At 57.0% G+C, this 20740-nt stretch overlaps 1 protein-coding gene across 1 annotated transcript in view; it reads right to left on the reverse strand.

Moving 5' to 3' along the window:
- SORCS2 (sortilin related VPS10 domain containing receptor 2) overlaps positions 1-20740 on the reverse strand; it is a 516528-nt gene that overhangs the window by 52551 nt on the left and 443237 nt on the right. Inside the window, 4 exon segments of the mRNA XM_058546667.1 lie at positions 3338-3517; positions 11450-11539; positions 16956-17074; positions 20227-20291. Of these exon segments, the coding sequence (XP_058402650.1) occupies positions 3338-3517; positions 11450-11539; positions 16956-17074; positions 20227-20291 (454 nt within the window).

A 20740-nucleotide genomic window follows, 5' to 3' on the forward strand; every position in this document is an offset into this window, starting at 1 on the left:
GCGGATTCACCCAGTGGTGGCTTGCCTCATTCGGTAATGGCTATTTTATATCCCAACTGGTCTCTATGCAAACATTCAGAGACAAACGCCATAGACCCCTCACGTCCCAGAGACATGGCAGATGTGGGCGGCGCCTCCCCTGGGCTGGGTCTGATCAGCTGAGCAGCGGCTCCCAGCACTGATGTGGCTTATGTAACTGCCCCCTTCGTGGCTGTATTCATTTCCTGGGGCTGCCACAACAAATGACCACAAACCTCGTGGCTTAAAACAAGAAACATTTGTTCTCTCACAGTTCGGGACGCCAGAAGTCCAAAATCTAGGTGTGGGCAGGGCTGCGCTCCCTCCGAAGGTTCTAGGGGAGGGTCCTTCGTGTCTCTTCCAGCTCCTGGTGCCTCCAGGCGTCCCTGGATGTGGCCGCGTCACCCCATCTCTCCTGTGTCTTCGCAGCCTCCTCCCTGTGTGTCTGCATGTCTCCTCCTGATCCTCGCAGGACCCTGGCCACTGGATTCAGGGCCCACGCGGACAGTGCAGCGTGGTCTCATCTCAGGATCCCTCACTTGATGACGGCTGCTGAAATCCTTCTTCCACATAGGGTCACAGTCACAGGCTCTGGGGATTTGGCGTGGCCGTTTATTTCTGGTCCCCGTTCAGCCCACAACCATGGCTGTCTCCCCACTGCGGCCAGGGCTCCTCGGGGGCGGGGACAAGACTGGGGCCCCCCGAGACCCCATTCCTAACCCAAGCTCCAGCACAGGGGCCCTCAGAAAAGGTATGCTGTCTTGCCTGGAACCCGGGGCACGCCCCGCCAGGGCGACCCCTCACGGCACAGGTAAGCCCGGGCCCTCAGAGGCAGGGTTTGTTGTGACGTCGGGGACGAAGCATTTTTCCTGGATCCACCGTTGGACGAAGGACAACCGTGACAATAACGGAAGCAGTGCATGCGGGCGACCTCATGAGCCGATTCTAGGCCAGGCCCTTCCCAGGCGTTATTGCGAATCCCCAGAAAAGGCCACTGCAGTGAAAACCACGAGAGCTCCCCCAGCACTGACTGGGCACCAGACGCTGCCCCACGTGTTCAATGGGAAAGACGTCCTCAATGCTCGCAGCAGCCCTACGAGGAAGGTGCTATTCTCATCCTCCTCTCACAGTGGGGAAACAAGCACAGAGAGGTTAAGGAAGCTGCCTAAGGTCACACAGCAAATACGGACCAGAACTGGGATTTGAACCCAGGCAGCCAGGCTCCCGAGTTGTGCTTGTAACTGCCACCATGATCCCTGTTAGGTGGATTTCAGAGAAGCCAGGGCGCCCAGCTCTGGACCTGGCCACCGTGAAGCTCCTTGGGTTCCCCATGTCCTCTCACTCTGTGGTCTTCGTGCATGGATTGCTGTTCCCCGGTTCCTCAGCCGGCTAATCTCTGCTCAGCCTCAACTCAGTCTGCACCCCCTCCTCCAGGAAGCACTCCCTGGCCAATCGCTCCCCACCGTGTCCCCCAGGCGCTGGCACACCAAGTCAGAGCCACTGTTGGGAGCTGGTCTTCCTGCAGAGGCCGGAGCTCCGCGAGGGGTGGTCTCCTCCTCCCTGTGTCCCCAGGGCGGGGCCCAGAGCCGGGCGTGCGGTACAAGCATTACAGATACCGGTGGACAGAATGGAGCGTCCCCCGTCCGCAGCGCCCTTGTCCTGGGCACCCTTCCTGTGCCACCCTTGCCCGCCTCCTTTCTCCCAGACGGCTGTGTCAGGCAGCAGCCGTGACGACCTTTCAGAGCCAGGTCTGTGATGTGCCCAGCTGGCTCCTCGGAGGTTCTGCAGGACAGGGCATTTTGTGGGGCTGCCTCGGGCAGGACGAGGCTGCCAGCGTGCAGCTTTCAGCAAAGGGCAGTAAGCCACGGCTTGTTCCTCGGCACCATCCCGCTCGGGCAGTAAACCCTGATGAATGGGTTCTCATCGTGGACAAATGATTATGTTCATCACTTTTGGGGAAAACGGTTCCGTGCTGCTGTCGACAACTGAGAGAGAAATGCTGAAGCCTTGGCTCCATCTGGGAGCCTGCCTCCCACGCTGATAAACTCCCACTGTCTCCCCACGGCTCCACTGGCCACCCATGGGACACCCTCCTGGCCCCACAGGGACGGCAGGCCACCGTGTGCCCACGTGGAACCTGGCACACCCACTGTCTGGCGCTGATTATCAAAATACGCTGCATCATTTGGACACTTACGGGTATCCCCACTGGCCCAGGGGCTCCCTGGGGGCAGGGCACGAGAGCGGAGCTTGGGGTGAAGGACCAAGAGAGGGAGCGCTGGCCAAGAGGAGGGGGCCCAGCGTGGGGCAGACAGACTGGGCTGGTCCTGGTCTTCTGGCTTACTTCCAGCTCTGTCCAGGCAGGCGGCTCGCCCTCTCTGAGCCTCAGGTTCCTTCCCTGTAAATGGGCTAAGGGACCCTCTCCCTGGCTCTGGTGTAGACAAGAACAGAGGAGGTGACTGTGAAGGGCCTGGTCCAGGCCGGGCCCACCGTATGTGGGTGACGGACCTTTGTGGAACCCAAGTGCAGGAGGCTCTGGGGCCCGGGTGCTCTCATACGGCGGAGAGAGCCCAGCGTGGGAGACTGGAGCCTGCACTGGTCCCCGGTGTCATGTTAGGAGAGCAAGTGGAGGCTTCGGAGGGAGGCAGACGAGGGCGGGACCCCAGGGAGGGCGCAGGGAGGAGAGGCTCCCAATGTATCAGAACCACATGCGGGGAGGCGCCAGCCCCCTTTTGGGAGAGAAGAGAGGCAGGAGAGAGAGACAGAGAGAAGGAGAAAGAGCCAGACAGACATCAGATACACAGCTAGAGGGGAGAGGGAGGAGGAGACCAGCGGCTGGGGCGGGGAAGAGGCGGAGAGGGAGAGAGAAAGGGAGAGGCAGAGAGGCCTGAAGCAGAGAGAGGCAGGCACGCTCCAGGGCCTGAGACAGAGCGGGGGTCCCAGGAGTGGCTTTACAGATGATCACTTGGGATCAAGTTGATGACAGGGACCACCAATGCTGAACCCCAATTCAGCAAAAGGTTATCCCCAAAAGAATTCCACTCTTTTCATTATTAGACCTGTATCACAAAAAGCTGTACTCCACTATTATATTTTGAATTTTGTCAAAAAAGAGCAAGTTTTCTCTCTTGCTCTAAAAGTCCCTACAGAGTATCCTCTCGGCCTACAAAGCCTAAAATACCTGGCCCTTTATAGAGGTATTTGCAGCCCTCTGAGCTAGAGCATCAGAGATAAGGGGGAGGGTCGGGGAGGGCAGACCCGGCCCCGACACCCGGCTGAGGCCCCCGGCGCCCGCGCAGCCCCTCCCGCGGCACCCCACCTCGAGGATGTCGATGAGTACGTTCTCCTCCGCCTGCCGGGAGCTGCGCACGTCCTCCAGCACCAGCGAGTAGCGCACGCCGCGTGGGTCCGACTGGTACAGGTTGTAGGTGTCCGTCTGGTACCATTCCTGCACCGCCACCAGCACCTGGTTCTCATCTGTGCTGACGATCTGCAGGTCCTGGGGGTGTGATGGGGGAGAGGGCAGGGTCAGGGGGCTGAGGCCGGTGTGGGACCGTGAAGCCGGCCATGGGGGTGGGGAGTGGGCAGGTCTCAGGCCCCGGACGGGGCCACAGCTCTCTTGGAGTCAGGCTGACCTAGATTTTCATCCTGGCTCTGCTGTCTCGGCTCTGTGGCCGTGGACAAGTCTCTTTACCTCCCTGGGCCTCCGTTTTCCCACCTCCAAAATGGAGGTGACATTCAGACCCTCTATACTGGGTTGGGAGAGGGAGGGCCCAGGCACAGGATGGGGGCAATGACGCCTCCTCCTCCCGGCCCCCCGTCAGGCTGTCTGCCCGTCTGCCCCTGCAGTGGGGAGGAGAAGTTCTCCATGCACCCAGATGGTCAGAAGCACCCCAGAGGATCACCTCTGGGAGGTGAGGGTGGGTCTCCTCCCTGGCCCCCTCCCCCGTCCCATCCTGAGGATCAGGTGAGTCATCTGTTGGTTCACCCATTCAACACGTAGTCATTAAGCACCGACTGTGTGCCAGGCACTGTTGTAGGCACTGGGGTCCAGCAGGGAGCCACGTGTGGTCCCTGCCCTCTGGGAATGTATACTGGGTGGGAGGAAGGGGTAAATTCACGTCCCCAGACGTCATCAACGGGCTGCTGTGTGAGCTGCCCTGTGCCCACGGCTCCTCCGTGCCAGCCCACACCAAGCGCTGGGGCCACAGTGTGGGTCTCCCCCCACCAAGGCCCCCGCCAGGCTCACAGCCACCGAGGCCCCAGCAGGGTGGTGCGCAGCGGGAACGGGCAGTGCAGGGCACCGTGGGAGCCGAGGGCAGGCCCCTCCCCAGCACAGGGGGCAGGAGGGCTGTCCTGAGGAGGTGACCAGCAAAGACCAAGGCTCGAGCCTCAGTTTCCCGCTGGGAGCAGGAGGCCCAGGCAGCTCCTGAGGGGGCTGAGCGCAGTCATCTCAGGTTTCAGCTCCAGATTTTACAATTCAAAAGCGAAACAAAACCCCATCAAACCAAAAGGCAGGAAAAGAACCCAGGGCTAACCTTGGTTTCTTGTCTGTCTTTCCTCTCCCAGCCAGAGCTGCATGCAGCCCGGGAGCCTCGTGGAAAGGCATCTGCACAGGCCTGTTCTGAAGCCTTAACGAGCTTTTCTTCCCCAGCATCTATTACTCTGTCTTCTATCACTCTGAAACTGTTACTGCCCTTCTGGCAATAGAGCTGCCAAGACACAGGAGCTGAAGACGGCCGGCCGAGGCGGGGCAGGCCGCCCCGCCTGCAGAGGCGGCCCCCTCCATCCCCCCATCGAGGGGCTGGTGCAGTTTTGGGGTACGCTTCCCTTTACATTGTCTCCTCGGATGCTAGGGCGTAGAGAAGGTAATTTTTTTCTCCCTAATAACAGATTGGGCCCCTATCCTGTCCAGTTGGCATGGCCTTCCAGTGAGAGTGAAGACGTGGCTGCCTGGACCACCCCCCCTCCCTCCCGCCCGGCCCCTGTGCTGTGCGGCCAAAGAACGGGCTTTGCAGAGAGGGGACACGGTGTGGTGAAGCACCCACTGTGCGGCTCCCAATCGGGGGGACCCCAGCAGCACGAGCTGGACCTTTGTCTACGGACATAAATCTAATGTACGGAAATGACTAGAACAAGGAAGCTAGTGATGACGGAAGGATTACAGAGGTCGGGGATGTAGGGCCTGGCGGTCCCCATCTGTGAAATGGGCTGGAGGTGGGTCTGAGGGTTGCAATGTGAACCCCAACACGCAGAGCAGGGTCATCGCTGGTCTTCTCTCCCACCTCCCCTCCCATTTCTCCACGCATGGCCACAGGCCAAACTGCACGGTGTGTCCACCGGGCATTGCTCACTCTGCTGCCTCAGCAGGGGCGGCGTGCCATCGGCCATGCCACGGTGGTGCCAAGCTCAGGGTGTGCCCACATCAACCGCGCCGTGAGCATTCGATGTTTACTGCTCTTGTATTAATTCAGACTTGGTCTCCTCTGCACCTGGGTGAGTGTTTGCATAACCTGGGTAAATGCATGGGGTAAATGTTTACTGTAATCTGGGAAACAAAGAAAAACGTATGAAGCAACTAAAAGTTGCCTACAATGCCTCCCCTTGAGAGACCCGATATTAACATTTTAAAATGTTTACTTTTGGGCTTTTCCTGAGTGTGATTCATATATCTTTTCATGTGTGGTTTGTAGCTCGCTTTTTCACATTATATGGGGAGCATTTTCCTCTGTCGTTAGAATTATGTGTAAACACCACTTTTAATGACTGTGTGATAGTCCATTTTGTGGACGTACCATATTTCATTGAATGGTTTCCCCACTGGTGAGCCTTTAATGTTTCCAAAATTATGTGCTAAACAGTCATGAACATTCCCAGACAGATCTCTGCCTCGCTGGTTATTTCCTTAACATAAATTCTAAGCAGGGAAACTGCTGCATTGAGAGCAGGCACATTTTCAAAGCTCTTGTTACATAGTTACTATCCCCAGAGTTTGTAGTAATTCTTTCCCCAACCACAGGGTAGAGGACACTCATTTCACCTCATGCACGCCAATACTGAGAATGCTCCTTTAAAAATCTTTGCTGATTAGAAAGTGATAAGTAATACGCAATTTTTGCTTATATTTGTATTTATAACTCTTGTTTTTAAGAAAAGCTCGAGGTAGAGACATTTGTTGACTCTATTTCTAAACAAAGGATATGAAAAACAATCACAAATATGTGTATGTGTTTGTATGTATATATTTGTATGCCTTGGATAAATACGCAGAAGGAAACACCAAGGTTGCCAATATTTCTTACCAGGTAGAAATAGGTTTGATTGTGAGTAACAGAAACTGGGGGGAAAAAAGTGACAAACAAGATAGAAGTTCATTTCTCCCATATGTAAAAGAAGTCCAGAGGTAGACAGTCCAGTATGGAAGTTCTACAAAGTCACCAGGGACAGAGGCTCCTTCTGGGTCATGATTTTACTGTCCCATGATACAGCCCTTGTCCTCACGGTCCAAAATGATTGCTAGAGCTCCAGCCATCATGTTGACATGCAGGGCAACGGGAAGGAGGAAGGAAAGAGGGAGAGAAAGGCTTGCCTTTAAAGGAGGGCTCTGAGAAGTCTCCCATGACAATCCCAATTGCATCTCATTGGTCAGATTTTAGAAACATGACCCTATTTAGCTGCAAGGGAAGCTGGGAAATGTAGTTTTTTAGCTGGAAAGCAATGTGCCAGCTAAAATGTGCAGTTTGTTAAACTAAGATGAAAGGGCAGAATGGATATTGAGAGGTCTCCAAGGGTTTCTACAACAGTCACACTGAGGAATGAGGAAATGAGATTGTCGTGGAAGGGAGGAATGAAGAGGAAACAGGTAGCAATGGTACAGAGATTTGTATTATTCCATCAGTTGTAGTGAACACATTTTAAAGAAGCAATTGTGGAAAGTTTAAAAACATTTTTAATAAGCATGATAGGGTAAATTTCCCCATAGATCTTTACATAAACTCGTGGAACGGCCTAATGAACCAGCACCTTCATCAGACTCTGTCAGCACTTTGAATATATCGACTCACTGCCTGCTGGCCTCCAAGGTTTCTGATGAGAAATCTGTTTATAGCCTTATTGAGGAGCCCTTGTGTGTGGTGAGCTGCTTCTCTCTTGCTGCTCTCAAGATTCCTGCTTTGTCTTTCAACAGTCTGATTATAATGTATCTTGGTGCAGGTCTCTCTGTGTTTATACTACTTAGAGTTCATCAAGCTTTTTTCGATATTTACATTCACATCTTTCATCAATTTGGGGAAGTTTTTGGCCATTATTTCTTCAAATAACCTCTCTGCCCCTTTTTCTCTCTGGTCTCCTCTTGGACTCCCACGATGCATATGTTGGCCCACTGGATGGTGTCCCACAGATATCTCAGATGGTGTTCACTTTTCTTCACTCCTTTTTCTTTCTGATCCTCAGACTTGATAATTTCCATTGAACTATCTTCAAATTCTCTGATTCTTTCTTCTGTATGTTCAGATCTACTTTTGAATCCCTCTTGTGAATTTTCCATTTCAATTATTGTTCTTTTTAGCTCCAGAGTTTTTATGTTTTCTATCTGCATCTTGGTATTTCTATTTTCTTCAAACATTGTTTTCTTGATTTTCTCCACATTTTTCTTTAGTTCTTTGAGCATCTTTAAGACAGTTGTATTAAAGTCTTTGTCTAGTAGGTCTGCCACCTGCTTTTTCTCAGGAACAATTTCTGGGTTTTTTTTCCCAAATGGATCATACTTTCTTTGTATCATTTGTGATTTTTTTGTTGTTGGAAACTGGATGTTTGAATCTGATAATGTGGTATCTCTGGAAATCAGATTCTCCCTGTTCCCCAGTGTTTGCTGGTTTGTTTTTGATTTTGATTGCTGTAGGCTGTCTCTGCACCAGGGATCAGTCTGGGGTGTAAACTTAAGTTCTTCTAAGTCTTTTCTAAGCCTGTGCTTTTCCTCAGCATGCACGGTGACTTTCTAAATTCCTCCATATATGTAACTGCTTTTGAGTGTCCTAGTCCTTAAATGTCTGGCTCTCGAAAGGGGAAAAGAAGGAAAATACAGGGGGGAAACAGGCTCTGGCCCTTTAAATCCCTTGGACGCTGCTTCAGCTGGTGGTGGTTGCAGCGATGGCTGCCTACCTGGGTGTCTGCACCTCCACGATCAGAAGCAGCAATCAACAATCAGAGCACAGACCCCCAGCATCTGGAGGATAAGGTTCTTATTGCCCACCCTGGCTCCTGCAAGCTGTGTGCAAGCTGTTCACCTTTACTTTACTCTTACGAATGTTTTTATATAATTGACAGTCATTTGACTGTTTCTCCTCTTTTAGATAGATAGGCTGTCTATCTACAGCCTATGCCTGTTTTTTTCTGTTAGGGAACATGAGTTTTGTTTTTCTTTTTTAAAATCCTTGCAAAGAAAACAATTCAAGTAAAGGATGCTGGCAAATATAATAAAAACTGTTCACCCTTTATAGTTTTCACAGATAGGTTAATTAAACTAGCAGATTGGTGCCATTTATACCTTTGAAGCAGAAAGAAATGATATAGCACAAAATTTGGCAAAGCCGTGTTGAAGCTGGTCTGTTCCAACTTAGCCGATGGCAAGGTGGAACCCTTTTAAAAAGCAGCTAAGCTCCGCAAATATTTATACCCATTGTCCAGCAGTTCTTAGATTTTACCTTGAAAAAATAAAAAAAAGAAATACTGCGGGCCCAGATATATTCATTGTAGCCTGTTTATAGTTACGAAAACTGGAAACAACCCAAATGTCCAGGGGACAGGAATCGGCCTGGCTAAAGGGAGGTGCTGCTCAACTGAAAGTTCTGCAGTCACTTCAAGTGGATATCGTGTATCATTCTGGAAAATTCTCACGATACAATGTCACCTGAGAGCAAGCTGCAGCCCAGAGCGCCTGCTAAGATTCAGCCACACAACAGTCACTTTGGCATCTGGCCAGGGACTTCGGGGAAACCAAACAGGGGCCCTGTGAACGGGGAGGGAAGCTGTGGGTGAGTCCCCTCTGCTCCGACTTCTATTGTTTTCATGCCACTTGGGCAATTAAAGGAAAAACAGATGGGGGTGGCTTGGGGGGAAGAAACAGGCAAGAGTTACAAATTTACCATAAAACACAAAATCTGATTAGGAAATTCAATTAGCCAGTTCTACAAGATGTTGGTGGGAAACACCGGGTTCTGGCTGGTCTCTGGAATTTGGTGAAGAGGAAGCAGGCCGCCCCCGGCCGGGCACCACTCTTGGCGAGGCGCCATGTGGTCTTGAGGACCACTCGGTCCTGGGGGGTCGTGTTCCTGGAGAGCAACCTGACTCGCCCATCATCTTCAACTGCCCGTCACCGTGTCCTGGGCAGGGACCCCCGAACGAGGACTTGGTGCCAATGCAAATGCTGCCAATCTGAGTGGGTCCCTGGTCTTCCTTTGCGACTGGAGGAAACGAGGGGCGTGTGTCTCATTTCTGTCATCCATTTACGATGTGGGGGCTGCATCTTCCATCAGAGCCTCAGGAATGGGGAGGGAGGCAGCAGCATGTCATGCACGCTGTTGAGGGCCTGCAGCAGGACACGCGCCGGGGTGTCCTGCAAACCCCACGGCCACTTTGAGAAACCCACACTGCCATGTCCCCTGCAGATGAGGACCCCGAGGTCCAGGGAGGTTCAGCCAGCGCTCGAGGTCACGGAGGTCATGACTCGTGGCCGTAGGCTCCTGAGAACGCCCTCAGAAATGTCCTGACCGCTGCTCCAGCCACCACCGTCCCGGAAAGGGGCAGCAGCCACCCATGGTCCCAATGCCAGAGGGGAGCAGGGAGGGACCCGGGTGTCCGCCTAACTCCTCCTCGCCATGTGGCCGCCTCCCCAACACCAGGACAAAGGACGCTTCTGATGCTGCAGCCCCCAGGGTGGAGGAAAAGTCCCCTCACCCCCCAGGGACGCTACTTGCATTTGCCCTAAACAAGACCATTAGCTTCTAATTTACTTACTCGGCCACGCCTGGACTTAATCTACTAAGCTTGCTCCTTTTCTTTCTTTCCTTTCCATTTTTTTCTCTTTCCTTTTCCTTTTCTTTTTTTAAAGAGAAAATTTAAAATGTTTTTAAAAGCCTCATGTACTTTTCCCATTTCTGGCCCAGGGGAGTGTGACGGTGCCAGTGCAGCAGCTCAGGGGTACAGGACTTTGCAACAATCCACAGCCCCAGGCCTGCAGGGCCCCAGTGCCTATCTGCTCTCACCCCACGCTTCCCCCTTCCCTCAGCGAGGCTCGCTCCTGCCCCAGGGCCTTTGCACAGGCACTGCCCTCCACCTGAACAGCTCTCCTGCAACCTTTGGGCTTCAGATGAAATATCCTCCTCAGGGAAGTTTCCTCACCCTCCATCACTCTGTCTTTGCCTCTCGTTCCCTTCATAGCACAGACCACGACTTGCAATTATTTTACATGTTTGTCTGTATACTCAATTTTCTGCCTATTTCCTCTCTGAAAACCACACAAGAGCAGGAAACGGGGGTGTCGGATTCAGCTGCAGACCAGTTCCTAGCACAGATCCTAGCTTATACTTGATGCTCGGTGAATACGTGGGAGGAAAGGCTGCTGCACTCTGTGCTTCTAAACTCTGCACGTGGAATGGGGGTCTGTGACGCGGGCCATCCCACGTCCTCTGCAGGGGGATGTGGCATGAGGCTGGACTCAGACTCGCCCGGACCTGGGTTTGAGACCTGCTTTGGTTTCTTACTAGCTGTGTGACCTCAGACAGGAGACTCAGCCTCTCTGAATGGCAATCGCCTCCTCTGTAAAATGGAACACCACGTCAGCAGGGAGGGGACTGTGGACTTTGGCCTGAGGCAGGGCTGGGGGCCGGGTCTGGGCAGCCCCCACGTCCCCCTCTGCTTCGCCTGCCCCGGCAGAGGGGAGGAAGTAGCTTTGACGGAGCATCGACTGTGACTGCACACCATACCAGGCGGTTGGAATGCAGAAGTGAATAAAACAGAAACCTCCCCCAGCCCTGGAAACCGCTGCGGAAAGCAGGCGACAACACGGGGGCCCCCAGCACCCTGGGTGTCAGGAAGGAGAAGGGTGGCTGCGAACGGGAAACCGAGGCCTGGACCCGCCCGGAGGGTCACTAGTCGGAGGCACGACTCGGGAACATCACAGGTGCAGGAGTCTTGGGAAAGACGGACCAGGCAGAGGGAAGAGCGTGGCAGCAACCGTAAGACCGGGCGGAGCCGGGCACACGTGGGGCTGGAGCGGAGGGTGGCAGGGTAGAGGAGTCGCAGGAGGCATGGCCGCCCTCGCTCCCCTGTCCTGACCTGGGGCCACGGAGCCCCGTGCACGCGTCCTGTGGCCCAGAGTCCGTGCCGGCTCAGGCCGTGGCCACGCGGCAGGGGCCGGGGAAACCACCCCTACCTTTGGCAGTGCGTACTTAGGCAGCTTCATCAGGACAAATTCACCGCGACGATAAGAGACATAGTATTTGGTCCGGTTTGTTGAGGTTGCCTAACAGGAGAGAGGAAACAAGTTTTTAAGGAGCTTGGTTTCCTGTCAAGCCAGAGCCTCATAAATGAAATACTACACATTGTACTTCAGCTGGTGAAATTTTACGTTGCTTATACCTGCTCTGCCTGAAGTAGACAGACTCCTATTCATCCTTCAGAGCCCCATATCAAATAACGCTCCTCTGGGAAGTCTTCCTCCACGTCCCTCAGCTAGAACTAACCTCTTTCCCCATGCACTCTCAGCACCTTGTTTCCCTGTATCCAAGTTACGGAACAAGGTGGAGAAAACCCTGTTCCCCAGAACTTCTCTTAGGGAGAGTACTTTGGTGAGCCACTGGGTAGAGGAAGATACAGGCCAAAGGTAAGCTCCAGCCACAAAAGATGACCACCAAACCCTGAGGCATGAGAGATAAAACAAAAGGCAACGCTTCCTGCGACTGTGGGCGTGGACGTGGCTGGCACTGTGCTGAGAGCGGCTCATTTGGTCTCATAACAAACAACTCTGTGAACTGTGATCACTTGCATTTTACAGATGAGAAAACCGAGACACGGAGCTGTCGTCTCCCACAGGAGATAACAGAAGAGCCAGGAAAAGAGGCGTCTGCTTCCTTGGGGACGGGGCAGGAGGAGAGAGGGACGGGAAGAGGAGCGAGGGGGTGGCGAAGGGGAGACAGTGTCCTGTGACCTCTAGGCCTCTATGTGTGTGCGTGTGCACGTGTGAGGGTGTGTTCCCTGTGTGTGCATGTGTGTGAAGGTGCACACGTGTGCACACTTTCCCTGTTTATGCATGCATATGTGGGTGCGCACCCCATGCATGTGAGAGCGTGAACATGTATCCCACACACACGTGTGCACGTGTTCTCTGTGTGTGCACAGGTGTGTGTGGGTGTGCATTCCATGTGTGAGTGTGTGGGCATGAGTCCTGTGTGTGCACGTGTGTGTGTGTCCGTGTGTGTGTGCGTGCACGTGTGTGTGTGTGCACGTGTATATGGCAACAAGGCGCCGTGCTTAAGGTCACAGGCATCCTGCATCCCTGCCCAGGCTCAGATTCCAGCTCCACCTCTGAGCCACATGGCCTTGGCAGAGCTACATGACTTTTCCGTGCCTCAGTTTCTCCCCTGTGAAATGGGGACGGCGATATCAGAGGCTGCCTGATGGGCAGCTGTGGGGATGAGCGGCTGTGAAGCGCTTGGGGCAGCGTGTGGCCCCAGCAGGAATCACACAGGAGTTGGATACGTCTGTTATTACAAATCAACAGGTACACAGCCACTCCTACCACACGCCCGCGGTGTGCAAAGCATCATGACCACATGATGACACGACCTCTCCAGACGATTCTGTCCCTGAGGGTGGGACGGTGAGGTCTGTGGTGGTCTGGCCCTCAGGCCCCTGGAGTGGGGAGTGTTGTGATGCGGGAAGCTCAGGTGTCCTGGGAGCTCAGAGAAAGGGGCCCCTGGGGCGAGCGAGGCCAGGCAGACTTCCTGGAGGAGGTAGTGCCCTGCTTTCTCACAAGGAAGAGCCACGCAGCCCGGAGACGGAGACGGATGACCTGCTCAGCAGGTGGGGGAGGACGCAGAGGGAGTGGCCGAGAGAAGCCAGTGTCCTTCTCAGAGCCCTGTCTGCCATCAGCTGAGCTCCAGCGAGGGGCTAAGAGAAGGCAGCACCAGGCTCCATGGGCCTTCCCACCCCTGGAGAACTTTGCTTTCACCGGGGAGGGCACTGGGGAGCCATGGGCGGATGCTCAGGGAGTGAGGGTGTGCCCAGTCCCACTCCTGCCAGGAGCTGGTGGGAAGACAGCTGGGCCTTCTGCTGGGCCTGGTGGAGAAGGATCGAGGCCTTCAGAACTGCTGCCCCTCCTCATCCACAGGCTAAGGGGTGGCGGGGGGCTTGAGGTTGAGGTCTGAGGCTGTGGGCCAAGCAGCACCGCCACCTCGGAGAGATGCAAATGTGACTTTCCCCTGGTGAGTGGAGCCAGGCAAGGCCAGCCTCCCCCACGGGAAGGTTCTAAACACAGCAGCATCCTTTATGTGCGAATCTGCCTGCACTGCCGTCACTTTCTCAGAATGGCCAACCCGGAGCCTCCGGCCGGGCTGTGGGCGAGCCACCGACCGGGAAGAGCTGTTTCTTCCCTAAACTGAGCTTTTCTTCTCTTGAGGGCGAGGTCGTCTGGCAGCTCCAGCGGGGCCGTGCCCAGTGGTGAACGCTGCCCGCGTCTGTCCCAGGCCTCCCGTGGGCGGGGACTTCATGCCCATTTCGTGGATTAGCAAACAGAGGCTCAGAGGGGGAACAATGGCTCTGTGCAAGCCAGTCAGTGGCCCCTCAGGTCCAGACCCCCCACTTGGGTCTGAAGAAACACCCCCGAGGCCCAGGGCCTCTTTCAGGGCCCTGTCACCCTCCCCACAGCATGGCTCCAGCAAAGGAACCAGTGCCGCTCAGCGGCCTGACTCAGGACTTGCGGACGCTCCGTGCCGGCTCCGAGCCCTGCCCAGGTGCTCTGTGGCCTCCGGGGGCCCAGCGCTCCCTGGGCGCCTCCTGCAGCTCTCCCTCAGGTGACCACTGCAGGTGACACTGCAGGCCCGCAGGGAGGCCATGGTGCCCGTCCTGTGCCGAGACCCTGCCAGGTGCCCAGGCTTGCCCAGGGCCTCCCGCCCGTTGGCGGAGGGTCTGGATTCTCTGCCGACTCCCCAGCCAGTGCTCCTTCCACCAGAACAGACTGCAGGTGTGGCCGGGGGCAAAGGGCACACCAGACACCCGCTGTCCCGTCAGGAGACCGGGCGCTGCCTGCTCAGATGGGAGGACGTGCGGAGGGAGGGGCTGGGCACCCACCCTACAGCCCCCGGGGCCCGCTGCCCGCCGCCCACCGCGGCCTCAGTGAGCAGGACCCGGCCCAGGAGGGGAGCCGACGCAGGCAGTGCCCCCGGGGACCGTGCCCCACTGGCCGTGGCGCTCGGCAGAGCACCTAGTGTCCCTGAGCCTCTGTTTTCTCTTCAGTAAAATGAGGCCACAGCAAAGATGGGAAATGCTGTGAGCAAAGTGGTTTCTGGGCGTCTGTGCTCCCTGAGGAGCTCGAGAGAGAGCAGCCCTGTCACTGTGGGCCGGGAGGGAGGACGGAGCGGGTGACCGCAGGGCATCCACCCCTCCAAGCCGGACACGGCAGCGGCCCCCCAGAGCCGGGTCTCGGATCTCAGCCGTGGGAGCGCCGTTTGGACAGGTCTGGGAAACACAGGCCACTGTCCTCTCTGCTACCCCATGGGCGAGGTGAGGTCCAGCCCAGACGGGGACAGAGGGTCTGGGCCCCACAGGCGCCTCCGCCCTGCGGCCACGGCAGAGGGCGATTCCCCTGGCAATGACTGTCGGGTTCATCACACCCCGTGGGCAGAGAGAAATGGCGGGAAGGGCCTGGGTCCCCCAAGGACCAGGCGGGAAGGAAGGAAAGAGAGGAGGGGGGCAGGGCCACCTCCCAGCGTTTACCACGGGCTCCCTGCGGGCAATGGGCCGGAGAACCAGCACCACAGGAGGGCAGCCTCTGGGTGGCGCCCGAGCCGGGGGTTAGGAACAGCTTTTCTGGGCCACTGTTGAGAAGGGCGGAGACCAGAGTGACTCAGGCCGGGAGCTGCACTAGCACAGGGGCCCCGGCCGCCGGAGCGGGCGCTGGGGGCACCATGCTCACACCCGGGCTGGGCGTTCCCCTGTCCAACATAAACAGTGTCACCAGACACCAACGTCAGACCAGGCCACTTGGCGAGCGTGAGGGATGGAGACAGAGCCCAGAGCATGTGGTGACTACGTCTGAACACAGACAGACGGAACCACAAAATGACCACCCGCCCGTCCCGGCTGAGACGGCTGAGGGCCGCGTCTCCACCAGCCCGGCTTGGCCTCACTGAGCCCCCTCCTTCCCGAGATTTATTGCGAGGCCCAATCATAGCGTGTCCCGCTTCCTGACGGCACCCAGTCCTCGGATCCTCCCGTTACCTCCCACGGCCCACCCTACAGTCAGGCCTCCCCAGCCCCTCTGCCTGAGCTCCCCCATGCTGCCCCACGCTGCCCTGAGTACTAACCCAACCTGTGCAGCCATAGTGCCCCCGGGTCTCAGGCTGGGGCGCTGGCAGACCAGAAAATCAGAATGTTTAGAAACCACTCCACATGGGAGATGGTTGTCTAAAAGCTGACACCGTCTTTGCTCTGATACTCAGCAGACATTTGTGGAAACGTAGTGCGAGGTGCAGGCGAAACAGCGGTGCTGAGTACAGAGCAGACTGAGAGCCCTCCCTCGGATTGTGACAATAAAGGATGACAGTGTGGCCTGGGCCGGGAGCAAAGAAGGCACAGGGCTGGGGCGCTCCAAGCAGGCAGCCAGTGGGCCTGAAGCAGAGGCGGAGGTCAGGGAAGGCTTCCTGGAGGAGGCGGTGCATGGCTGAGTCTTGGAGGAGGAGCAGGAGCTGGCCAGGTGGAGAAGGGAGTGCAGGTGTTCCAGGCACAGGGGACAGTGTATGCAAACACAGAGAAGGAATCGGAAGCCATGGGGCTGGCGTTAGCAGAGGGCGATGGAGAATGCAGCAGGGCTGGAAGTCAGGGCCAGGGGGTGGCAGGAGCCTCTTGCCTGGCCTGCTCTAATGGGAGACAGTGATGCCCCTGCCAGTTCCAGCCCCTAACTCCACAAGGGCCCCTGGCACATGCGTGCGTGGAGAGGGGCAGCTGGGGTGACGAAGTGTCCCTGAGACAGGGCAAAGGGCAGGTTGGGGAGCACAGAGGGGCCTTCTGGGGAGACAACACCCAGTGGCTGCCCTCAAGGGGCTTTCTCTGCAGGATCCTTTGGATTTGTCTCATGGGACAGAGGGCAGAACAGGGGCCACTGGATGGGAGTAGAGGAAACACTTCCTCTCAGTGCTGGAATGAACTTTCTAAAGATTTGAGCTAGCCGGGAGAGGGCTAGGCTGTTGTGGAAGGGGTGAGTTCCTCGTCAATGGAGGTAATCAAGAATCGGCATGACCAATTCTTCACTGCAGTTGCTGAATGGTTTCTGAGGGTGGTCCCACCTGTGACCTGAGTACTCGTGTGTACAGGCAGCCAAGAACAATGACCAGAGACAGCCCTTATCAGTTCCAAAGTCGCTGAAACCAAATGGGGCAAAACGGGTTTGAGCTCGGGGACCCGGAGCTGTGGGGGGTGGGGGCGGTCCTGGTGGGCAGAAGGGAAGAGGGGCTGATGGTGTCCCCGTGCCAGGGTTCTGGCTTGTGGGGCCTTTGGAGGCGCCTGCAGCCACCGCCACGGGTGCGGGGACGCTGTGAACCAAGCAGCACTTGAGAGTAAAGTAGCCATTTTACGCCTCCTGTCTGGGTGCTTCCATCTTTCCAGAGCGGCTTAGACGCCACGTCACCTCCCGCCGATTTCCAAAAGCCCAGAAGCGAGCCCACCTTAAAGAAGATGTAGCCGTCCTGCACGGTCAGGGAGCTGTGGTCGATGGGGCCCGCGAACGGGGCCGCGAGCGTCTTCTCGGAGCAGTTGTGGGTCCGGCAGGTCACGTACCGAAAACCTGCAGGAGAGAGAGCCGGCCCCGCGGCACGTGAAATCTCAGACGTTCAGACCCTGGCTGGGGAGAGCCCGTCACGGGCCCAGACGCGGCGAAGCACCGGCCGGCTCCGGCCCCGCCTGCGTTCCAGGCGCCGCCGCGGGGTTTGAACGTGGGCTTGCCCGTGACACGCCGCGGCGGCTTTGGCCAGGCGCCCCCCTGCGATGAGCGCTTTTAGTCCTCAGCAAGCGATCAGCGGTCCCACTCTACAGACAAGGAAACTGAGGCTGAGGGAGCGGTGAGGTCACTGGTCTACAGCGCCAGCCAGCTTTTCACGAATGAAGCCTTCCTGCAACAGCCGCGCCTGCTCGCTTACGTGCCGCCTCCACACTGCGACGGCAGCAGAGGCCATACGGCCGCCAGGCTGGAAAGATCAGTGGCCGGCCCCGACAGAAGACGTTTGCTGACCCCGAGCTAAAGTTGGGCAGGCGACTGTCGGAACGTGAGCACCCGACCTGACCCACCTTCTCCCACTGCTCCCTGCCGCCCCCACCCGGGCCTTAGGCGATGGGCGGGGACCACACCTGCACACACATGGCCGCCTGGATCCGTCTCTCTGGGAGAGGGACCTCCACCTGACCCAATGAGGCTGCGGGCAGGAGACCCCCACACACTCCCACCCAACCAGCCCTCGCTGGGTGCGTGCAGTCACCCACGGGAAGGGACAGCACAGGGCCACCGTAGGCACCACAGCGCCCACCAGGGCCCGGGACCCCTCCCGCCCTCCTGGGGTCTCTACCTAAACAGGGCTGGGCCTCAAGGGTTCTTTCCCCCTAACTTCAGGCGACCACTTTCATCTCTTCAAAGGTTTGCGGTTGAGCAAAATTGAATGCGCTTTCCTGGCAGCTGCTGCTGTCATTTCCAGTCCATCCATCTTCCCAGGGCTGGGGTCCAGCGAAGCTGTACAGACGGGCTGGAGCCCACGCGCCTTGGGAAGCTCTTCTCTCCAGTGTAGGGGGCGGGCGTGGGACTCCGTCACCCGGACCAAGGTGGAGCCCAGCAAGGGTGCTCTGAGTCCTCAGAGCCCGTGGGGCACATCCTGCCCACGGCTCCGGGTGGCCGGGCAGCGTGGAGAGAGCTGAGAGGCCAGGCCTGGGGCCAGGAGGACCCACGCCTAATTCACGGGCAGGGTCACCTCCGTCTCAGTTCCTCCACTGTGACATGGACGCTACTGACCACCTCCAAGAGCTGTTAGGGTCCAGTGAGACAGCGGCACACAGTAGGCACGCAGTCAGCCTTGGCGGGGCCACTGCCCATGCTCCTGAACCACGTCCAATTCCCCTTCAAACCGCCTGGTCACTCCCTGCGGTCCCCACTGAATTTCCTGTCGTGGGCCTGCCCGGCGGGACACACGGTGGGGAGACCAGCCCAGGCCAGACTCAAAGTCGACAATCCACTCATTCACTCACTCACTCATTCATTCCCTCCCGCACTCACTCACTCATTCTTTCACTCATTCATTCATTTGTCCACTCACTCACTCACTCACTCATTCATTCACTCACTCAGTCACAGTGTCCCAGCATCTGCTCAGGGTGACTGGCGTCTGACCATGTGCTTATTCACTCGGCAGCTCTACTGGGGACACAGTGGTGAATCAGTCAGACCCTGCCCTGTCCTCCAGGAGCTCCAGGCCGGGGAGTGTGCAGAGCGTGACAGGGCGTCTGGGTGCTGTGGAGTCCAAAGGAGGTGGTGGGTAAGGTGGGAGGGCTGAGGACAAGAAGAAAGAAGTCCAAGACAGAGGCAGGGATGTCATGAGAGACAAGCACGCCTGCAGCTGCTCTGTCTAGCCCAGCTGGGGAGTCAGGCCCCGTGTCGCCCCTTGCAGGGCCTGGGAGGTTTTGGATTAGTGCGTGGAGCATGGCGGGAGCAGGGGTCTGAATTGGCCTGGGACCCTGTGACTGTGGGCAAACCTGGGGCCTCGCTGAGCTTTGTTCTCCCAGTGAGTGGAGCAGAGGTGACAATAGCACCTGCTCCACCTCCCCAGATGGCGGGTCCAGGAAAGCGCTGAGGGTTTGGGCACGGTAAAGGGACCCAGCAGTAGCTTCCATCCGCCGAGAGCTTACCCCTGCCATCCCTGCACTGAGCACTGTGTGTACTGACCCATTTCACAGATGAGGAGACCGGGCGCAGGGAGGCAGGGTAACCTGCCCGGGGTCACGCGGCTGGCACACAGTGGGCTGGGAGCTGATGCCAGTGCTCCTGTTCTTGGCCAGGACCCTGTGTTCCCTGGCACCGACCCTATGTGCCACACAGCATGTCCCACGCAGGGAACTGCACTGCTCTGCACCTGTCAGCTCCCACTAATGTTAAATGTGACTCTGCCCAGGTCTCCCCTTGAACAGAAACCAGCAGGAGGAGACCATGAGCCCAGCATCTGCAGGGAAGTGTGGTCAGGACAGGGACCGGCACCCGGGTGGTGCCCCCTTGCTCTCCTCCCTCCCTGCTGCACTCGGGGCCCACGGCTCATGCAATGGTCGACTGCGTCTATGCTGTCTCCCACCACACAAGGGGCAGGGCTGTGTCTTGTTCAGCTGTGTGTCCCCAGCAGGGTCAGCACTGGGCCTGGCCCACAGGGGACTCAGTAAGTGTTTGTTGAATGAAAGTACAATCTATGGGTCCTCTTGGCTCTGATGTTCTAGAAAATCCCACGGTTCTAGAACATTCCATGGTTCTTCAGCCAATATTCTTCCCTCAGGAGCACAGAGAACCTTTCTCAGAGCATGCAAGGCCCCTGGGCTTGCTCTGGCATGAAGCCGGCTGGGTTGGGGTGGCCAGGCCCCCGCCCCACTGGAGGGGAAGCCATCAGAGGCCCCCCACCCCCAGCACTCAGCCAGCGCCAGGAGTAGGGGCTGAGTGAGCAGGAAACACTCAATGCTCAGGGGCCAGAACAAATCGCCCTCTTAACAGACTTTTCCACTGGAGCAGAGCTCCTTGACTTCAATTTATCCCCAGCTGGAAAACAAGCCCATCTAAAATTATGCCACATCATAACACAGCAAGGCCGGCTGTGCGGGGCCAGCCACCGAGGACGGGCGAGTGCACACAGGCACAGGAGCCTGGCCGCAGGTGAGGACGCTCAGGGACACCCGGCATAGGCACCCATCCCAGCTTACCTCCTCCAAGGTCCTGGGCTTCCATGTGGACTAAGTCAGGGTCGGCATCCACCCCGGACACAGCCCTGGAAAAGAGGGGCTGAGGTTGGCGCCAGGAAGGGTGTCCCTCGGCCACTCGCGGTGCCAGTGTCTATCCCCCACCCCAGGGAGCCACGTGGCCTCCTGGGTCTGAGGTCACCCTTGCTCTGTGGGTCAGAGGTCACAGTCCTCCCCGAGGGCCAACCTGCTCCTGGGAGGCACTGGAGCCCCTGCGTCTGCCTTGCGGGGCCCGGGGTGGGCTTGGCGTTCTTCTATGCATACTACTGCTTGCAGAGGACTTTCTCCTTTACAAGAGACTTTCCCATCCCTTTTGTGGTGTTTTTTTTCTTTCTTTTTTTGTTGATCAAGACGATCTTAGGAGGCAGGGCCACGCGTGGGAATATCACTCTAATTTTGCAAATTAGGAAACTGAGGCTCAGAGGAGCAAAGCAACTCCCTCGAGGGCGCACAGCTGTGAGCGGCAGAGCCGGGGGTC

The sequence above is a fragment of the Diceros bicornis genome, chromosome 8 (genome assembly GCF_020826845.1).
Source record: "Diceros bicornis minor isolate mBicDic1 chromosome 8, mDicBic1.mat.cur, whole genome shotgun sequence".
Taxonomy (NCBI): domain Eukaryota; kingdom Metazoa; phylum Chordata; class Mammalia; order Perissodactyla; family Rhinocerotidae; genus Diceros; species Diceros bicornis.